Genomic DNA, 20939 nt, shown 5'->3' on the forward strand with positions numbered 1-20939 from the left:
TCTGGGGTTCAGTCTGGGCTCCTGTGACCCCGCAGCCCTGCGGACTACACAGTGACCCCCCCCACGGGCCCCTGCCAGGCTGGGATTCGGAGAAACAGCAGCTCGGAGGCGAGTCCAGGAATACGGGATGCACGGAGCAGGGATAGGGCACGGGCGGCTGGTCTCCTGTTTTGCTTTGTCTGGGAGACTGAGATCACCGGCTCTGGGGGCTCGGAGAGTCACTGTCTGAGCTCGGAGACCGTCTCCTGAGCCGGACAGGCCCGGACCTGCGCCCCACACTCCGGGAAACCAGCTGACCCGGACAGGCCCGGACCTGCGCCCCACACTCCCCCTCTCACTGAACCCAGGTCACTCTCGGATTTCAATCTTCACAGCTCCTCCCAGAGCAGATCAGTGACACCGATCGGGGGAGGGCAGGAGCAGAGAACTGATCACTCTGATCAACCAGCGGCACACGATGAAAGAGTGGAGATAAATCGTCCCAGGATCCGGCCCAGCCTTTCCAGCCAGCACATCGGCTTCAACACCACAGCCTGTTCCATTCACCCGCTACTCTCTGTGTAAAGAAGAGCCTCCTGCTCTCTCTGGAGAATGCACTTCTCTGCAGCTGCCACTCGTGTCCTCTGGGTGGCGTTTCGGTGGCAGTGCTGAAGACAGCCCCTTGTTTGAGCGTGAGGATCTTGGGTTGCAGGATAATCACGCTCCCGGGAATCAGAAGCACAGGATTCCAGAGCACAGCTGAGACCAGGAGAGACAACACAAGCCGTCTGTCTGTCAACACTCATTTATAAATCCCCCCGAGCTCAGCGCACAGCCAGCCGGACAGCCACACCCACACAGAACAGATACAACCACTTGGTTACAAAAAAGGCGAAAAGGTAAAACATCATAAATAGATAAAAATGTATATTGCAAATATTTAAATCCCCCCCCCAACGCCCTACAAAATATCGCATTTATAACAGTTTAATTGAATTCATATACCTGAACTGGTACTGTGGAAATAAGGCACACTTTGCAAAACACAGCATTTTGCTGAAATGAAGTCTAGGCACGAGGGAACACATTGCAGGAAGAAAGTGACTTTACTGTGACCCCATTTCTACTCCTGTAACTTTACTGTGACCCCCTCTGTTTCTACTCCTGTAACCTTACTGTGACCCCCTTCTGTTTCTACTCCTGTAACTTTACTGTGACCCCATTTCTACTCCTGTAACTTTACTGTGACCCCCCCTCTGTTTCTACTCCTGTAACTTTACTGTGACCCCATTTCTACTCCTGTAACTTTACTGTGACCCCCCCTCTGTTTCTACTCCTGTAACTTTACTGTGACCCCATTTCTACTCCTGTAACTTTACTGTGACCCCCCCTCTGTTTCTACTCCTGTAACCTTACTGTGACCCCATTTCTACTCCTGTAACTTTACTGTGACCCCCTCTGTTTCTACTCCTGTAACTTTACTGTGACCCCATTTCTACTCCTGTAACTTTACTGTGACCCCCTTGTGTCTCTGCTCCCTGTAACCTTACTGTGAGCTCTGTGTCTCTGCTCCCTGTGACTTAAGCCCAGTGAGATCAGGGTAAAAGCACAGTACAGGGCAGTAAAGCCCAGTGAGATCAGGGTAAAAGCCCAGTACAGCAGAGCCCAGTGAGATCAGGGTAAAAGCACAGTACAGTGTCTGTGATGTTGTGTGTGGAGATATCACCACACAGCCCAGTGGTGCCCAGTGCTCCCAGCAGGGATGTCAAAGGGTCAGTTTACTGGAGAGCGAACCGACTCAGGAGGCTCGGGGTCCTGTTTGGATCCTGTTTCCTGTCTCACAACAGCAATAGCATTTGTTTTACATCAGTTACATAACCGCAAATGCCCTGGCACCTAAAACACACAAGATTTAAAAATATAAAACCCATTTGTTAAAGCAGACGGTTATTCGTGTTTCCTGCATGCCTGCTTTCTTTAATAAAAGTAATAAGGACTATGTGTTCACACCATTGCACTTGGCCGTTTTAAAGATCCTAAATGAAGAACAATCCTAAAAACAGTCATAAAAAAAACTAAAAACAGCGTTTTAATCAAATCGAGCGGCGAGCGGCAGCTCCCGGCGCGAGCTGGAGCGGAGAGCCGCGCCCCGGGCGCCCCCTGGTGGCGAGTCCGGGAGCAGCCGGTCCCGGTTCCCGGCGCTGGTGCAGAGAGATGGTGCTGTGGGCCCCGGTTCCGGCTGTCAGAGAGAGGAGCGATGAGAGAGGGGTGGGGGAGCGGGAGGGAGAGGAGGAGGAGGAGGAGGAGGGGGCCGGGAGGAGACTCACCGCGCGGCGCCGGCGCCTCACTCCGCGAGCAGGTCGTCGGACAGCGAGCCGTGGGACTGGCGCTTCTCTGCCGGCAGAGAGACGCGGGTTCCATCAGCTCAAAAACACCACAAAATCAAACTCGAGAGAGCTGGGCCCCGTGTCGGCCGTTTCCCTGCTTCTGGGCGACCAGCACAGGGGTCCGCGCACGGCCAGGCCCCCGACAGAGGAAGACCCAGGGGCTGCTGTCGGGGGTGCTGGTAGCCCAGTAGGTGGCGCTCTTCTCCTGCGGACACTGTGCTGGGAGCTCATGATCGAACCCGGGGCATCAGGAAGAGCAGGAGTGTGACCCCACTGCAGTCTGGATCAGTGTACCCTTCCTAACCTCCCCATAGTGCCCCTGGTGCAGCAGATCGTCACAACTCCCCTGGTCAGATGGAGTGTGTGTGTGTGTGTGTGTGTGTGTGTGTGTGTGTCTCCCAGGGGGACCGCTGTCACTCAGGGGTGAAGTGAGTCCTGTCCCATATATGAAGTGCGTTGCAATCCTTTAGCCTGAAAGGCGCTATATTAATCATTAAGACCTGAATCCCCACTGCAGACCTGTGTCGTCTCAGCCAGGCTGCACCAGTGTCTGTGTGTGTGTGTCTGTGTGTGTGCGTGTGCGTGTGTTTACCGGCGCCACATGCCTCTTACCACGGTACTCACGCAGACGCTGCGTCTCGGCCGACAGGGGGCGCTGTGACTCTGTGGCGCTGCGGGGACGATACGGGACTGGGGCAGCACGGGGGTCCCCCACGGTCCCCGGGACCTCCACCCCGGGCCCGACGTGGACCAGGTGGCTGAAGTTAGTGGGGTTCGAGATGAGCTTGGAGCGCAGAGACGGGTCTCTCATCATCACCCTGAGAGACAGAGAGGGGTTGTAATTATTATAATAGTAATCATTGCTTACACTCATACAGCGCTTTACAGGTCAGGGGGATCCCCTCCACCCCCACCAGTGTGCAGCCCCACCTGGATGATGTGCCAGTCTGCTCCCCACACCCCAGCTCTCAGTGGGGAGGAGAGCAGAGCGATGGAGCCAGTTCAGAGAGGGGGGTTATTAGGAGGCCATGAGGGGTAAAGGCCAGGGGGGAAATTGGGCCAGGACACTGGGGTAACACCCCTACTCTTTTAATGACCACAGAGAGTCAGGACCTCGGTTTTATGTCTCATCCGAAGGACAGCGCCTTTTTACAGTGTAGTGTCCCCGTCACTATACTGGGGCATTAGGATCCACACAGACCGCAGGGTGAGCGCCCCCTGCTGGCCCCACTAACACCTCTTCCAGCAGCAACCTTAGCTTTCCCAGGAGTCTCCCCTACAGGTACTGACTAGGCTCACACCTGCTGAGCTCCAGTGGGCTGCCAGTTGTGAGAGTGATATGGCTGCACTGTGGGTTAATACACACACTGATTGGACACTCCAGTACATGAACACTGCACTGAGAGAGAGAGGGGTTCATACAGACACACTGACTGGACACTCCAGTACATTAACACTGCACTGAGAGAGAGAGGGGTTCATACAGACACACTGACTGGACACTCCAGTACATGAACACTGCACTGAGAGAGAGAGGGGTTCATACAGACACACTGACTGGACACTCCAGTACATGAACACTGCACTGAGAGAGAGAGGGGTTCATACAGACACACTGACTGGACACTCCAGTACATTAACACTGCACTGAGAGAGAGAGGGGTTCATACAGACACACTGACTGGACACTCCAGTCCATGAACACTGCACTGAGAGAGAGAGAGGGGTTCATACAGACACACTGACTGGACACTCCAGTACATGAACACTGCACTGAGAGAGAGAGGGGTTAATACACACACACTGACTGGACACTCCAGTACATTAACACTGCACTGAGAGAGAGGGGTTAATACAGACACACTGACTGGACACTCCAGTACATGAACACTGCACTGAGAGAGAGGGGTTCATACAGACACACTGACTGGACACTCCAGTACATTAACACTGCACTGAGAGAGAGAGAGGGGTTCATACAGACACACTGACTGGACACTCCAGTACATTAACACTGCACTGAGAGAGAGAGGGGTTCATACACACACACTGACTGGACACTCCAGTACATGAACACTGCACTGAGAGAGAGGGGGGTTCATACAGACACACTGACTGGACACTCCAGTACATGAACACTGCACTGAGAGAGAGAGGGGTTCATACAGACACACTGACTGGACACTCCAGTACATTAACACTGCACTGAGAGAGAGAGGGGTTAATACAGACACACTGACTGGACACTCCAGTACATGAACACTGCACTGAGAGAGAGAGGGGTTCACACACACACACTGACTGGACACTCCAGTACATTAACACTGCACTGAGAGAGAGGGGTTAATACAGACACACTGACTGGACACTCCAGTACATTAACACTGCACTGAGAGAGAGAGGGGTTCATACAGACACACTGACTGGACACTCCAGTACATGAACACTGCACTGAGAGAGAGAGGGGTTAATACAGACACACTGACTGGACACTCCAGTACATGAACACTGCACTGAGAGAGAGGGGGGTTCATACAGACACACTGACTGGACACTCCAGTACATTAACACCGCACTGAGAGAGAGAGGGGTTCATACAGACACACTGACTGGACACTCCAGTACATTAACACTGCACTGAGAGAGAGAGGGGTTAATACAGACACACTGACTGGACACTCCAGTACATGAACACTGCACTGAGAGAGAGGGGGGTTCATACAGACACACTGACTGGACACTCCAGTACATGAACACTGCACTGAGAGAGAGAGGGGTTCATACAGACACACTGACTGGACACTCCAGTACATGAACACTGCACTGAGAGAGAGAGGGGTTAATACAGACACACTGACTGGACACTCCAGTACATGAACACTGCACTGAGAGAGAGAGGGGTTCATACAGACACACTGACTGGACACTCCAGTACATGAACACTGCACTGAGAGAGAGAGAGGGGTTCATACAGACACTGACTGGACACTCCAGTACATTAACACTGCACTGAGAGAGAGGGGGGTTCATAGAGACACACTGACTGGACACTCCAGTACATTAACACTGCACTGAGAGAGAGAGGGGTTCATACACACACACTGACTGGACACTCCAGTACATGAACACTGCACTGAGAGAGAGAGGGGTTCATACAGACACACTGACTGGACACTCCAGTACATGAACACTGCACTGAGAGAGAGAGGGGTTCATACACACACACTGACTGGACACTCCAGTACATGAACACTGCACTGAGAGAGAGAGGGGTTAATACACACACACTGACTGGACACTCCAGTCCATTAACACTGCACTGAGAGAGAGAGGGGTTCATACAGACACTGACTGGACACTCCAGTACATGAACACCGCACTGAGAGAGAGGGGGGTTAATACAGATACACTGACTGGACACTCCAGTACATGAACACTGCACTGAGAGAGAGGGGGGTTCATACAGACACACTGACTGGACACTCCAGTACATTAACACTGCACTGAGAGAGAGAGAGAGGGGTTCATACAGACACACTGACTGGACACTCCAGTACATGAACACCGCACTGAGAGAGAGAGAGAGGGGTTCATACAGACACTGACTGGACACTCCAGTACATGAACACTGCACTGAGAGAGAGGGGTTCATACAGACACTGACTGGACACTCCAGTACATGAACACTGCACTGAGAGAGAGGGGTTCATACAGACACACTGACTGGACACTCCAGTACATTAACACTGCACTGAGAGAGAGAGGGGTTAATACACACACACTGACTGGACACTCCAGTACATTAACACTGCACTGAGAGAGAGGGGTTAATACAGACACACTGACTGGACACTCCAGTACATTAACACTGCACTGAGAGAGAGAGGGGTTCATACAGACACACTGACTGGACACTCCAGTACATGAACACTGCACTGAGAGAGAGAGGGGTTCATACACACACACTGACTGGACACTCCAGTACATGAACACTGCACTGAGAGAGAGAGGGGTTCATACACACACACTGACTGGACACTCCAGTACATTAACACTGCACTGAGAGAGAGAGGGGTTAATACAGACACACTGACTGGACACTCCAGTACATTAACACTGCACTGAGAGAGAGAGGGGTTCATACAGACACACTGACTGGACACTCCAGTACATTAACACTGCACTGAGAGAGAGGGGGGTTAATACAGACACACTGACTGGACACTCCAGTACATGAACACTGCACTGAGAGAGAGGGGGGTTAATACAGACACACTGACTGGACACTCCAGTACATTAACACTGCACTGAGAGAGAGAGGGGGGTTAATACAGACACACTGACTGGACACTCCAGTACATGAACACTGCACTGAGAGAGAGGGGTTCATACACACACACTGACTGGACACTCCAGTACATGAACACTGCACTGAGAGAGAGAGGGGTTCATACAGACACACTGACTGGACACTCCAGTACATGAACACTGCACTGAGAGAGAGAGGGGTTCATACAGACACACTGACTGGACACTCCAGTACATGAACACTGCACTGAGAGAGAGAGGGGTTCATACACACACACTGACTGGACACTCCAGTACATGAACACTGCACTGAGAGAGAGAGGGGTTAATACACACACACTGACTGGACACTCCAGTCCATTAACACTGCACTGAGAGAGAGAGGGGTTCATACAGACACTGACTGGACACTCCAGTACATGAACACCGCACTGAGAGAGAGGGGGGTTAATACAGATACACTGACTGGACACTCCAGTACATGAACACTGCACTGAGAGAGAGGGGGGTTCATACAGACACACTGACTGGACACTCCAGTACATTAACACTGCACTGAGAGAGAGAGAGAGGGGTTCATACAGACACACTGACTGGACACTCCAGTACATGAACACCGCACTGAGAGAGAGAGAGAGGGGTTCATACAGACACTGACTGGACACTCCAGTACATGAACACTGCACTGAGAGAGAGGGGTTCATACAGACACTGACTGGACACTCCAGTACATGAACACTGCACTGAGAGAGAGGGGTTCATACAGACACACTGACTGGACACTCCAGTACATTAACACTGCACTGAGAGAGAGAGGGGTTAATACACACACACTGACTGGACACTCCAGTACATTAACACTGCACTGAGAGAGAGAGGGGTTCATACAGACACACTGACTGGACACTCCAGTACATGAACACTGCACTGAGAGAGAGAGGGGTTCATACACACACACTGACTGGACACTCCAGTACATTAACACTGCACTGAGAGAGAGAGGGGTTAATACACACACACTGACTGGACACTCCAGTACATTAACACTGCACTGAGAGAGAGGGGTTAATACAGACACACTGACTGGACACTCCAGTACATTAACACTGCACTGAGAGAGAGAGGGGTTCATACAGACACACTGACTGGACACTCCAGTACATGAACACTGCACTGAGAGAGAGAGGGGTTCATACACACACACTGACTGGACACTCCAGTACATTAACACTGCACTGAGAGAGAGGGGGGTTAATACAGACACACTGACTGGACACTCCAGTACATGAACACTGCACTGAGAGAGAGGGGGGTTAATACACACACACTGACTGGACACTCCAGTACATTAACACTGCACTGAGAGAGAGGGGTTAATACAGACACACTGACTGGACACTCCAGTACATTAACACTGCACTGAGAGAGAGAGGGGTTCATACAGACACACTGACTGGACACTCCAGTACATGAACACTGCACTGAGAGAGAGAGGGGTTCATACACACACACTGACTGGACACTCCAGTACATGAACACTGCACTGAGAGAGAGAGGGGTTCATACAGACACACTGACTGGACACTCCAGTACATGAACACTGCACTGAGAGAGAGAGGGGGTCATACAGACACACTGACTGGACACTCCAGTACATGAACACTGCACTGAGAGAGGGATTCATACAGACACACTGACTGGACACTCCAGTACATGAACACTGCACTGAGAGAGAGAGGGGTTCATACAGACACACTGACTGGACACTCCAGTACATTAACACTGCACTGAGAGAGAGAGGGGTTCATACAGACACACTGACTGGACACTCCAGTACATGAACACTGCACTGAGAGAGGGATTCATACAGACACACTGACTGGACACTCCAGTACATGAACACTGCACTGAGAGAGAGAGGGGTTCATACAGACACACTGACTGGACACTCCAGTACATTAACACTGCACTGAGAGAGAGAGGGGTTCATACAGACACACTGACTGGACACTCCAGTACATTAACACTGCACTGAGAGAGAGGGGGGTTAATACAGACACACTGACTGGACACTCCAGTACATTAACACTGCACTGAGAGAGAGGGGGGTTAATACAGACACACTGACTGGACACTCCAGTACATGAACACTGCACTGAGAGAGAGGGGGGTTAATACAGACACACTGACTGGACACTCCAGTATTTACCTGCGCTGCTCAGCTCTCTGCTCCTCTGAGAGGCCGAAGTTGAATTTCCTCTTGGACTTCGTTCGCTGCAGCTGCCTGTGGCTGTTTACCTTCGTCTCTGGAATAGCAAACTCCTCCTCTGCAGAGACACAAGTACAGGACAGTGCAGTTATACAGTCCTACAGTCCAGTGTGTCTCAGTGCAGTTATACAGTACTACAGTCCAGTGTGTCTTAGTGCAGTTATACAGTACTACAGTCCAGTGGGTCTCCAGCAGTGCAGTTATACAGTCCTACAGTCCAGTGTGTCTCACAGTGCAGTTATACAGTACTACAGTCCAGTGTGTCTCACAGTGCAGTTATACAGTACTACAGTCCAGTGTGTCTCACAGTGCAGTTATACAGTCCTACAGTCCAGTGTGTCTCACAGTGCAGTTATACAGTACTACAGTCCAGTGTGTCTCACAGTGCAGTTATACAGTACTACAGTCCAGTGGGTCTCCAGCAGTGCAGTTATACAGTACTACAGTCCAGTGTGTCTCAGTGCAGTTATACAGTACTACAGTCCAGTGTGTCTCACAGTGCAGTTATACAGTCCTACAGTCCAGTGTGTCTCAGTGCAGTTATACAGTCCTACAGTCCAGTGTGTCTCACAGTGCAGTTATACAGTACTACAGTCCAGTGTGTCTCCAGCAGTGCAGTTATACAGTCCTACAGTCCAGTGTGTCTCAGTGCAGTTATACAGTACTACAGTCCAGTGTGTCTCCAGCAGTGCAGTTATACAGTACTACAGTCCAGTGTGTCTCAGTGCAGTTATACAGTACTACAGTCCAGTGTGTCTCACAGTGCAGTTATACAGTACTACAGTCCAGTGTGTCTCCAGCAGTGCAGTTATACAGTACTACAGTCCAGTGTGTCTCACAGTGCAGTTATACAGTACTACAGTCCAGTGTGTCTCACAATGCAGTTATACAGTACTACAGTCCAGTGTGTCTCACAGTGCAGTTATACAGTCCTACAGTCCAGTGGGTCTCCAGCAGTGCAGTTATACAGTACTACAGTCCAGTGTGTCTCACAGTGCAGTTATACAGTACTACAGTCCAGTGGGTCTCCAGGAGTGCAGTTATACAGTACTACAGTCCAGTGTGTCTCACAGTGCAGTTATACAGTACTACAGTCCAGTGGGTCTCCAGCAGTGCAGTTATACAGTACTACAGTCCAGTGTGTCTCCAGCAGTGCAGTTATACAGTCCTACAGTCCAGTGTGTCTCACAGTGCAGTTATACAGTACTACAGTCCAGTGGGTCTCAGTGCAGTTATACAGTACTACAGTCCAGTGGGTCTCCAGCAGTGCAGTTATACAGTCCTACAGTCCAGTGGGTCTCCAGCAGTGCAGTTATACAGTCCTACAGTCCAGTGTGTCTCAATGCAGTTATACAGTCCTACAGTCCAGTGTGTCTCACAGTGCAGTTATACAGTACTACAGTCCAGTGTGTCTCACAGTGCAGTTATACAGTACTACAGTCCAGTGTGTCTTAGTGCAGTTATACAGTACTACAGTCCAGTGTGTCTCCAGCAGTGCAGTTATACAGTACTACAGTCCAGTGTGTCTCACAGTGCAGTTATACAGTACTACAGTCCAGTGTGTCTCACAGTGCAGTTATACAGTCCTACAGTCCAGTGGGTCTCCAGCAGTGCAGTTATACAGTCCTACAGTCCAGTGTGTCTCACAGTGCAGTTATACAGTCCTACAGTCCAGTGTGTCTCAGTGCAGTTATACAGTCCTACAGTCCAGTGTGTCTCACAGTGCAGTTATACAGTACTACAGTCCAGTGTGTCTTAGTGCAGTTATACAGTACTACAGTCCAGTGGGTCTCCAGCAGTGCAGTTATACAGTCCTACAGTCCAGTGTGTCTCACAGTGCAGTTATACAGTACTACAGTCCAGTGTGTCTCACAGTGCAGTTATACAGTACTACAGTCCAGTGTGTCTCACAGTGCAGTTATACAGTCCTACAGTCCAGTGTGTCTCACAGTGCAGTTATACAGTACTACAGTCCAGTGTGTCTCACAGTGCAGTTATACAGTACTACAGTCCAGTGGGTCTCCAGCAGTGCAGTTATACAGTACTACAGTCCAGTGTGTCTCAGTGCAGTTATACAGTCCTACAGTCCAGTGTGTCTCACAGTGCAGTTATACAGTCCTACAGTCCAGTGTGTCTCAGTGCAGTTATACAGTCCTACAGTCCAGTGTGTCTCACAGTGCAGTTATACAGTACTACAGTCCAGTGTGTCTCCAGCAGTGCAGTTATACAGTCCTACAGTCCAGTGTGTCTCAGTGCAGTTATACAGTACTACAGTCCAGTGTGTCTCCAGCAGTGCAGTTATACAGTACTACAGTCCAGTGTGTCTCAGTGCAGTTATACAGTACTACAGTCCAGTGTGTCTCACAGTGCAGTTATACAGTACTACAGTCCAGTGTGTCTCCAGCAGTGCAGTTATACAGTACTACAGTCCAGTGTGTCTCACAGTGCAGTTATACAGTACTACAGTCCAGTGTGTCTCACAGTGCAGTTATACAGTACTACAGTCCAGTGGGTCTCCAGCAGTGCAGTTATACAGTCCTACAGTCCAGTGTGTCTTAGTGCAGTTATACAGTACTACAGTCCAGTGTGTCTCACAGTGCAGTTATACAGTCCTACAGTCCAGTGTGTCTCACAGTGCAGTTATACAGTCCTACAGTCCAGTGTGTCTCACAGTGCAGTTATACAGTACTACAGTCCAGTGTGTCTCCAGCAGTGCAGTTATACAGTACTACAGTCCAGTGTGTCTCACAGTGCAGTTATACAGTACTACAGTGCAGTGTGTCTCCAGCAGTGCAGTTATACAGTACTACAGTCCAGTGTGTCTCACAGTGCAGTTATACAGTACTACAGTCCAGTGGGTCTCCAGCAGTGCAGTTATACAGTACTACAGTCCAGTGTGTCTCACAGTGCAGTTATACAGTCCTACAGTCCAGTGTGTCTCACAGTGCAGATATACAGTCCTACAGTCCAGTGTGTCTCACAGTGCAGTTATACAGTACTACAGTCCAGTGTGTCTCCAGCAGTGCAGTTATACAGTACTACAGTCCAGTGTGTCTCACAGTGCAGTTATACAGTACTACAGTGCAGTGTGTCTCCAGCAGTGCAGTTATACAGTACTACAGTCCAGTGTGTCTCACAGTGCAGTTATACAGTACTACAGTGCAGTGTGTCTCCAGCAGTGCAGTTATACAGTACTACAGTCCAGTGTGTCTCACAGTGCAGTTATACAGTACTACAGTGCAGTGTGTCTCCAGCAGTGCAGTTATACAGTACTACAGTCCAGTGGGTCTCACAGTGCAGTTATACAGTCCTACAGTCCAGTGTGTCTCCAGCAGTGCAGTTATACAGTCCTACAGTCCAGTGGGTCTCCAGCAGTGCAGTTATACAGTACTACAGTCCAGTGTGTCTCACAGTGCAGTTATACAGTACTACAGTCCAGTGGGTCTCACAGTGCAGTTATACAGTACTACAGTCCAGTGTGTCTCCAGCAGTGCAGTTATACAGTACTACAGTCCAGTGTGTCTCACAGTGCAGTTATACAGTACTACAGTCCAGTGGGTCTCCAGCAGTGCAGTTATACAGTACTACAGTCCAGTGTGTCTCACAGTGCAGTTATACAGTACTACAGTGCAGTGTGTCTCCAGCAGTGCAGTTATACAGTACTACAGTCCAGTGGGTCTCACAGTGCAGTTATACAGTACTACAGTCCAGTGTGTCTCACAGTACAGTTATACAGTACTACAGTCCAGTGTGTCTCCAGCAGTGCAGTTATACAGTACTACAGTCCAGTGGGTCTCACAGTGCAGTTATACAGTACTACAGTCCAGTGTGTCTCACAGTACAGTTATACAATACTACAGTCCAGTGTGTCTCCAGCAGTGCAGTTATACAGTACTACAGTCCAGTGTGTCTCACAGTGCAGTTATACAGTACTACAGTCCAGTGTGTCTCACAGTACAGTTATACAGTACTACAGTCCAGTGTGTCTCCAGCAGTGCAGTTATACAGTACTACAGTCCAGTGTGTCTCACAGTGCAGTTATACAGTACTACAGTCCAGTGTGTCTCACAGTGCAGTTATACAGTACTACAGTCCAGTGTGTCTCCAGCAGTGCAGTTATACAGTCCTACAGTCCAGTGTGTCTCCAGCAGTGCAGTTATACAGTACTACAGTCCAGTGTGTCTCACAGTGCAGTTATACAGTACTACAGTCCAGTGGGTCTCCAGCAGTGCAGTTATACAGTACTACAGTCCAGTGTGTCTCACAGTGCAGTTATACAGTACTACAGTCCAGTGGGTCTCCAGCAGTGCAGTTATACAGTCCTACAGTCCAGTGGGTCTCCAGCAGTGCAGTTATACAGTCCTACAGTCCAGTGTGTCTCACGGTGCAGTTATACAGTACTACAGTCCAGTGTGTCTCCAGCAGTGCAGTTATACAGTACTACAGTCCAGTGTGTCTCACAGTGCAGTTATACAGTACTACAGTCCAGTGTGTCTCACAGTGCAGTTATACAGTACTACAGTGCAGTGTGTCTCCAGCAGTGCAGTTATACAGTACTACAGTCCAGTGGGTCTCACAGTGCAGTTATACAGTACTACAGTCCAGTGGGTCTCCAGCAGTGCAGTTATACAGTCCTACAGTCCAGTGTGTCTCACAGTGCAGTTATACAGTACTACAGTCCAGTGTGTCTCCAGCAGTGCAGTTATACAGTACTACAGTCCAGTGTGTCTCCAGCAGTGCAGTTATACAGTACTACAGTCCAGTGTGTCTCACAGTGCAGTTATACAGTACTACAGTGCAGTGTGTCTCCAGCAGTGCAGTTATACAGTACTACAGTCCAGTGTGTCTCCAGCAGTGCAGTTATACAGTACTACAGTCCAGTGTGTCTCACAGTGCAGTTATACAGTACTACAGTGCAGTGTGTCTCCAGCAGTGCAGTTATACAGTCCTACAGTCCAGTGTGTCTCACAGTGCAGTTATACAGTACTAGAGTCCAGTGGGTCTCGAGCAGTGCAGTTATACAGTCCTACAGTCCAGTGTGTCTCACAGTGCAGTTATACAGTACTACAGTCCAGTGGGTCTCACAGTGCAGTTATACAGTACTACAGTCCAGTGGGTCTCCAGCAGTGCAGTTATACAGTACTACAGTCCAGTGTGTCTCCAGCAGTGCAGTTATACAGTCCTACAGTCCAGTGTGTCTCACAGTGCAGTTATACAGTCCTACAGTCCAGTGTGTCTCACAGTGCAGTTATACAGTACTACAGTCCAGTGGGTCTCCAGCAGTGCAGTTATACAGTACTACAGTGCAGTGTGTCTCCAGCAGTGCAGTTATACAGTACTACAGTCCAGTGTGTCTCACAGTGCAGTTATACAGTACTACAGTCCAGTGTGTCTCACAGTGCAGTTATACAGTACTACAGTCCAGTGGGTCTCACAGTGCAGTTATACAGTCCTACAGTCCAGTGTGTCTCCAGCAGTGCAGTTATACAGTACTACAGTCCAGTGTGTCTCAGTGCAGTTATACAGTACTACAGTCCAGTGTGTCTCACAGTGCAGTTATACAGTACTACAGTCCAGTGTGTCTCCAGCAGTGCAGTTATACAGTACTACAGTCCAGTGTGTCTCACAGTGCAGTTATACAGTACTACAGTCCAGTGTGTCTCACAATGCAGTTATACAGTACTACAGTCCAGTGTGTCTCACAGTGCAGTTATACAGTCCTACAGTCCAGTGGGTCTCCAGCAGTGCAGTTATACAGTACTACAGTCCAGTGTGTCTCACAGTGCAGTTATACAGTACTACAGTCCAGTGGGTCTCCAGGAGTGCAGTTATACAGTACTACAGTCCAGTGTGTCTCACAGTGCAGTTATACAGTACTACAGTCCAGTGGGTCTCCAGCAGTGCAGTTATACAGTACTACAGTCCAGTGTGTCTCCAGCAGTGCAGTTATACAGTCCTACAGTCCAGTGTGTCTCACAGTGCAGTTATACAGTACTACAGTCCAGTGGGTCTCAGTGCAGTTATACAGTACTACAGTCCAGTGGGTCTCCAGCAGTGCAGTTATACAGTCCTACAGTCCAGTGGGTCTCCAGCAGTGCAGTTATACAGTCCTACAGTCCAGTGTGTCTCAATGCAGTTATACAGTCCTACAGTCCAGTGTGTCTCACAGTGCAGTTATACAGTACTACAGTCCAGTGTGTCTTAGTGCAGTTATACAGTACTACAGTCCAGTGTGTCTCCAGCAGTGCAGTTATACAGTACTACAGTCCAGTGTGTCTCACAGTGCAGTTATACAGTACTACAGTCCAGTGTGTCTCACAGTGCAGTTATACAGTACTACAGTCCAGTGGGTCTCCAGCAGTGCAGTTATACAGTCCTACAGTCCAGTGTGTCTCACAGTGCAGTTATACAGTCCTACAGTCCAGTGTGTCTCAGTGCAGTTATACAGTCCTACAGTCCAGTGTGTCTCACAGTGCAGTTATACAGTACTACAGTCCAGTGTGTCTTAGTGCAGTTATACAGTACTACAGTCCAGTGTGTCTCACAGTGCAGTTATACAGTCCTACAGTCCAGTGTGTCTCACAGTGCAGTTATACAGTACTACAGTCCAGTGTGTCTCACAGTGCAGTTATACAGTACTACAGTCCAGTGGGTCTCCAGCAGTGCAGTTATACAGTACTACAGTCCAGTGTGTCTCAGTGCAGTTATACAGTCCTACAGTCCAGTGTGTCTCACAGTGCAGTTATACAGTCCTACAGTCCAGTGTGTCTCAGTGCAGTTATACAGTCCTACAGTCCAGTGTGTCTCACAGTGCAGTTATACAGTACTACAGTCCAGTGTGTCTCCAGCAGTGCAGTTATACAGTCCTACAGTCCAGTGTGTCTCAGTGCAGTTATACAGTACTACAGTCCAGTGTGTCTCCAGCAGTGCAGTTATACAGTACTACAGTCCAGTGTGTCTCAGTGCAGTTATACAGTACTACAGTCCAGTGTGTCTCACAGTGCAGTTATACAGTACTACAGTCCAGTGTGTCTCCAGCAGTGCAGTTATACAGTACTACAGTCCAGTGTGTCTCACAGTGCAGTTATACAGTACTACAGTCCAGTGTGTCTCACAGTGCAGTTATACAGTACTACAGTCCAGTGGGTCTCCAGCAGTGCAGTTATACAGTCCTACAGTCCAGTGTGTCTTAGTGCAGTTATACAGTACTACAGTCCAGTGTGTCTCACAGTGCAGTTATACAGTCCTACAGTCCAGTGTGTCTCACAGTGCAGTTATACAGTCCTACAGTCCAGTGTGTCTCACAGTGCAGTTATACAGTACTACAGTCCAGTGTGTCTCCAGCAGTGCAGTTATACAGTACTACAGTCCAGTGTGTCTCACAGTGCAGTTATACAGTACTACAGTGCAGTGTGTCTCACAGTGCAGTTATACAGTACTACAGTGCAGTGTGTCTCACAGTGCAGTTATACAGTACTACAGTCCAGTGTGTCTCCAGCAGTGCAGTTATACAGTACTACAGTCCAGTGTGTCTCACAGTGCAGTTATACAGTACTACAGTCCAGTGGGTCTCCAGCAGTGCAGTTATACAGTACTACAGTCCAGTGTGTCTCACAGTGCAGTTATACAGTCCTACAGTCCAGTGTGTCTCACAGTGCAGATATACAGTCCTACAGTCCAGTGTGTCTCACAGTGCAGTTATACAGTACTACAGTGCAGTGTGTCTCCAGCAGTGCAGTTATACAGTACTACAGTCCAGTGTGTCTCACAGTGCAGTTATACAGTACTACAGTGCAGTGTGTCTCCAGCAGTGCAGTTATACAGTACTACAGTCCAGTGGGTCTCACAGTGCAGTTATACAGTCCTACAGTCCAGTGTGTCTCCAGCAGTGCAGTTATACAGTCCTACAGTCCAGTGGGTCTCCAGCAGTGCAGTTATACAGTACTACAGTCCAGTGTGTCTCACAGTGCAGTTATACAGTACTACAGTCCAGTGGGTCTCACAGTGCAGTTATACAGTACTACAGTCCAGTGTGTCTCCAGCAGTGCAGTTATACAGTACTACAGTCCAGTGTGTCTCACAGTGCAGTTATACAGTACTACAGTCCAGTGGGTCTCCAGCAGTGCAGTTATACAGTACTACAGTCCAGTGTGTCTCACAGTGCAGTTATACAGTACTACAGTGCAGTGTGTCTCCAGCAGTGCAGTTATACAGTACTACAGTCCAGTGGGTCTCACAGTGCAGTTATACAGTACTACAGTCCAGTGTGTCTCACAGTACAGTTATACAGTACTACAGTCCAGTGTGTCTCCAGCAGTGCAGTTATACAGTACTACAGTCCAGTGGGTCTCACAGTGCAGTTATACAGTACTACAGTCCAGTGTGTCTCACAGTACAGTTATACAGTACTACAGTCCAGTGTGTCTCCAGCAGTGCAGTTATACAGTACTACAGTCCAGTGTGTCTCACAGTGCAGTTATACAGTACTACAGTCCAGTGTGTCTCACAGTACAGTTATACAGTACTACAGTCCAGTGTGTCTCCAGCAGTGCAGTTATACAGTACTACAGTCCAGTGTGTCTCACAGTGCAGTTATACAGTACTACAGTCCAGTGTGTCTCACAGTGCAGTTATACAGTACTACAGTCCAGTGTGTCTCCAGCAGTGCAGTTATACAGTCCTACAGTCCAGTGTGTCTCCAGCAGTGCAGTTATACAGTACTACAGTCCAGTGTGTCTCACAGTGCAGTTATACAGTACTACAGTCCAGTGGGTCTCCAGCAGTGCAGTTATACAGTACTACAGTCCAGTGTGTCTCACAGTGCAGTTATACAGTACTACAGTCCAGTGGGTCTCCAGCAGTGCAGTTATACAGTCCTACAGTCCAGTGGGTCTCCAGCAGTGCAGTTATACAGTCCTACAGTCCAGTGTGTCTCACGGTGCAGTTATACAGTACTACAGTCCAGTGTGTCTCCAGCAGTGCAGTTATACAGTACTACAGTCCAGTGTGTCTCACAGTGCAGTTATACAGTACTACAGTCCAGTGTGTCTCACAGTGCAGTTATACAGTACTACAGTGCAGTGTGTCTCCAGCAGTGCAGTTATACAGTACTACAGTCCAGTGGGTCTCACAGTGCAGTTATACAGTACTACAGTCCAGTGGGTCTCCAGCAGTGCAGTTATACAGTCCTACAGTCCAGTGTGTCTCACAGTGCAGTTATACAGTACTACAGTCCAGTGTGTCTCACAGTGCAGTTATACAGTACTACAGTGCAGTGTGTCTCCAGCAGTGCAGTTATACAGTACTACAGTCCAGTGTGTCTCCAGCAGTGCAGTTATACAGTACTACAGTCCAGTGTGTCTCACAGTGCAGTTATACAGTACTACAGTGCAGTGTGTCTCCAGCAGTGCAGTTATACAGTCCTACAGTCCAGTGTGTCTCACAGTGCAGTTATACAGTACTAGAGTCCAGTGGGTCTCGAGCAGTGCAGTTATACAGTCCTACAGTCCAGTGTGTCTCACAGTGCAGTTATACAGTACTACAGTCCAGTGGGTCTCACAGTGCAGTTATACAGTACTACAGTCCAGTGGGTCTCCAGCAGTGCAGTTATACAGTACTACAGTCCAGTGTGTCTCACAGTGCAGTTATACAGTCCTACAGTCCAGTGTGTCTCACAGTGCAGTTATACAGTACTACAGTCCAGTGGGTCTCCAGCAGTGCAGTTATACAGTACTACAGTGCAGTGTGTCTCCAGCAGTGCAGTTATACAGTACTACAGTCCAGTGTGTCTCACAGTGCAGTTATACAGTACTACAGTCCAGTGTGTCTCACAGTGCAGTTATACAGTACTACAGTCCAGTGGGTCTCACAGTGCAGTTATACAGTCCTACAGTCCAGTGTGTCTCCAGCAGTGCAGTTATACAGTCCTACAGTCCAGTGTGTCTCCAGCAGTGCAGTTATACAGTACTACAGTCCAGTGTGTCTCACAGTGCAGTTATACAGTACTACAGTGCAGTGTGTCTCACAGTGCAGTTATACAGTACTACAGTCCAGTGTGTCTCACAGTGCAGTTATACAGTACTACAGTGCAGTGTGTCTCACAGTGCAGTTATACAGTACTACAGTGCAGTGTGTCTCACAGTGCAGTTATACAGTACTACAGTCCAGTGTGTCTCACAGTGCAGTTATACAGTACTACAGTCCAGTGGGTCTCCAGCAGTGCAGTTATACAGTACTACAGTCTAGTGGGTCTCACAGTGCAGTTATACAGTACTACAGTGCAGTGTGTCTCACAGGGCAGTTATACAGTACTACAGTCCAGTGGGTCTCCAGCAGTGCAGTTATACAGTACTACAGTCCAGTGGGTCTCCAGCAGTGCAGTTATACAGTACTACAGTCCAGTGGGTCTCCAGCAGTGCAGTTATACAGTCCTACAGTCCAGTGTGTCTCCAGCAGTGCAGTTATACAGTACTACAGTCCAGTGTGTCTCACAGTGCAGTTATACAGTCCTACAGTCCAGTGTGTCTCCAGCAGTGCAGTTATACAGTACTACAGTCCAGTGTGTCTCACAATGCAGTTATACAGTCCTACAGTCCAGTGTGTCTCACAGTGCAGTTATACAGTACTACAGTCCAGTGTGTCTCCAGCAGTGCAGTTATACAGTACTACAGTCCAGTGTGTCTCACAGTGCAGTTATACAGTACTACAGTCCAGTGTGTCTCACAATGCAGTTATACAGTACTACAGTCCAGTGTGTCTCACAGTGCAGTTATACAGTCCTACAGTCCAGTGGGTCTCCAGCAGTGCAGTTATACAGTACTACAGTCCAGTGTGTCTCACAGTGCAGTTATACAGTACTACAGTCCAGTGGGTCTCCAGGAGTGCAGTTATACAGTACTACAGTCCAGTGTGTCTCACAGTGCAGTTATACAGTACTACAGTCCAGTGGGTCTCCAGCAGTGCAGTTATACAGTACTACAGTCCAGTGTGTCTCCAGCAGTGCAGTTATACAGTCCTACAGTCCAGTGTGTCTCACAGTGCAGTTATACAGTACTACAGTCCAGTGGGTCTCAGTGCAGTTATACAGTACTACAGTCCAGTGGGTCTCCAGCAGTGCAGTTATACAGTCCTACAGTCCAGTGGGTCTCCAGCAGTGCAGTTATACAGTCCTACAGTCCAGTGTGTCTCAATGCAGTTATACAGTCCTACAGTCCAGTGTGTCTCACAGTGCAGTTATACAGTACTACAGTCCAGTGTGTCTTAGTGCAGTTATACAGTACTACAGTCCAGTGTGTCTCCAGCAGTGCAGTTATACAGTACTACAGTCCAGTGTGTCTCACAGTGCAGTTATACAGTACTACAGTCCAGTGTGTCTCACAGTGCAGTTATACAGTACTACAGTCCAGTGGGTCTCCAGCAGTGCAGTTATACAGTCCTACAGTCCAGTGTGTCTCACAGTGCAGTTATACAGTCCTACAGTCCAGTGTGTCTCAGTGCAGTTATACAGTCCTACAGTCCAGTGTGTCTCACAGTGCAGTTATACAGTACTACAGTCCAGTGTGTCTTAGTGCAGTTATACAGTACTACAGTCCAGTGTGTCTCACAGTGCAGTTATACAGTCCTACAGTCCAGTGTGTCTCACAGTGCAGTTATACAGTACTACAGTCCAGTGTGTCTCACAGTGCAGTTATACAGTACTACAGTCCAGTGGGTCTCCAGCAGTGCAGTTATACAGTACTACAGTCCAGTGTGTCTCAGTGCAGTTATACAGTCCTACAGTCCAGTGTGTCTCACAGTGCAGTTATACAGTCCTACAGTCCAGTGTGTCTCAGTGCAGTTATACAGTCCTACAGTCCAGTGTGTCTCACAGTGCAGTTATACAGTACTACAGTCCAGTGTGTCTCCAGCAGTGCAGTTATACAGTCCTACAGTCCAGTGTGTCTCAGTGCAGTTATACAGTACTACAGTCCAGTGTGTCTCCAGCAGTGCAGTTATAC

General features: G+C 48.9%; 1 protein-coding gene across 1 annotated transcript in view; it reads right to left on the bottom strand.

Annotated features, from left to right (window-relative positions):
• Nucleotides 1-768: 768 nt before the first annotated feature.
• The window catches only part of LOC148810756 (serine/threonine-protein kinase MRCK alpha-like), a 44763-nt gene continuing 24592 nt past the window's right edge, over nt 769-20939 (bottom strand). The window contains exons 35-38 of the mRNA XM_088908999.1: nt 8884-9001; nt 2979-3184; nt 2307-2373; nt 769-2218 (exon numbers count right to left, since the gene is read on the bottom strand). Of these exons, the coding sequence (XP_088765125.1) occupies nt 2324-2373; nt 2979-3184; nt 8884-9001 (374 nt within the window). The 3' untranslated portion in view covers nt 769-2218; nt 2307-2323. The remainder of the gene's footprint in view (nt 2219-2306; nt 2374-2978; nt 3185-8883; nt 9002-20939) is intronic.

This window comes from Atractosteus spatula, assembly GCF_055471065.1.
Source record: "Atractosteus spatula isolate fAtrSpa1 chromosome 24 unlocalized genomic scaffold, fAtrSpa1.hap1 SUPER_24_unloc_1, whole genome shotgun sequence".
In the NCBI taxonomy this organism is placed as follows: Eukaryota; Metazoa; Chordata; class Actinopteri; order Semionotiformes; family Lepisosteidae; genus Atractosteus; species Atractosteus spatula.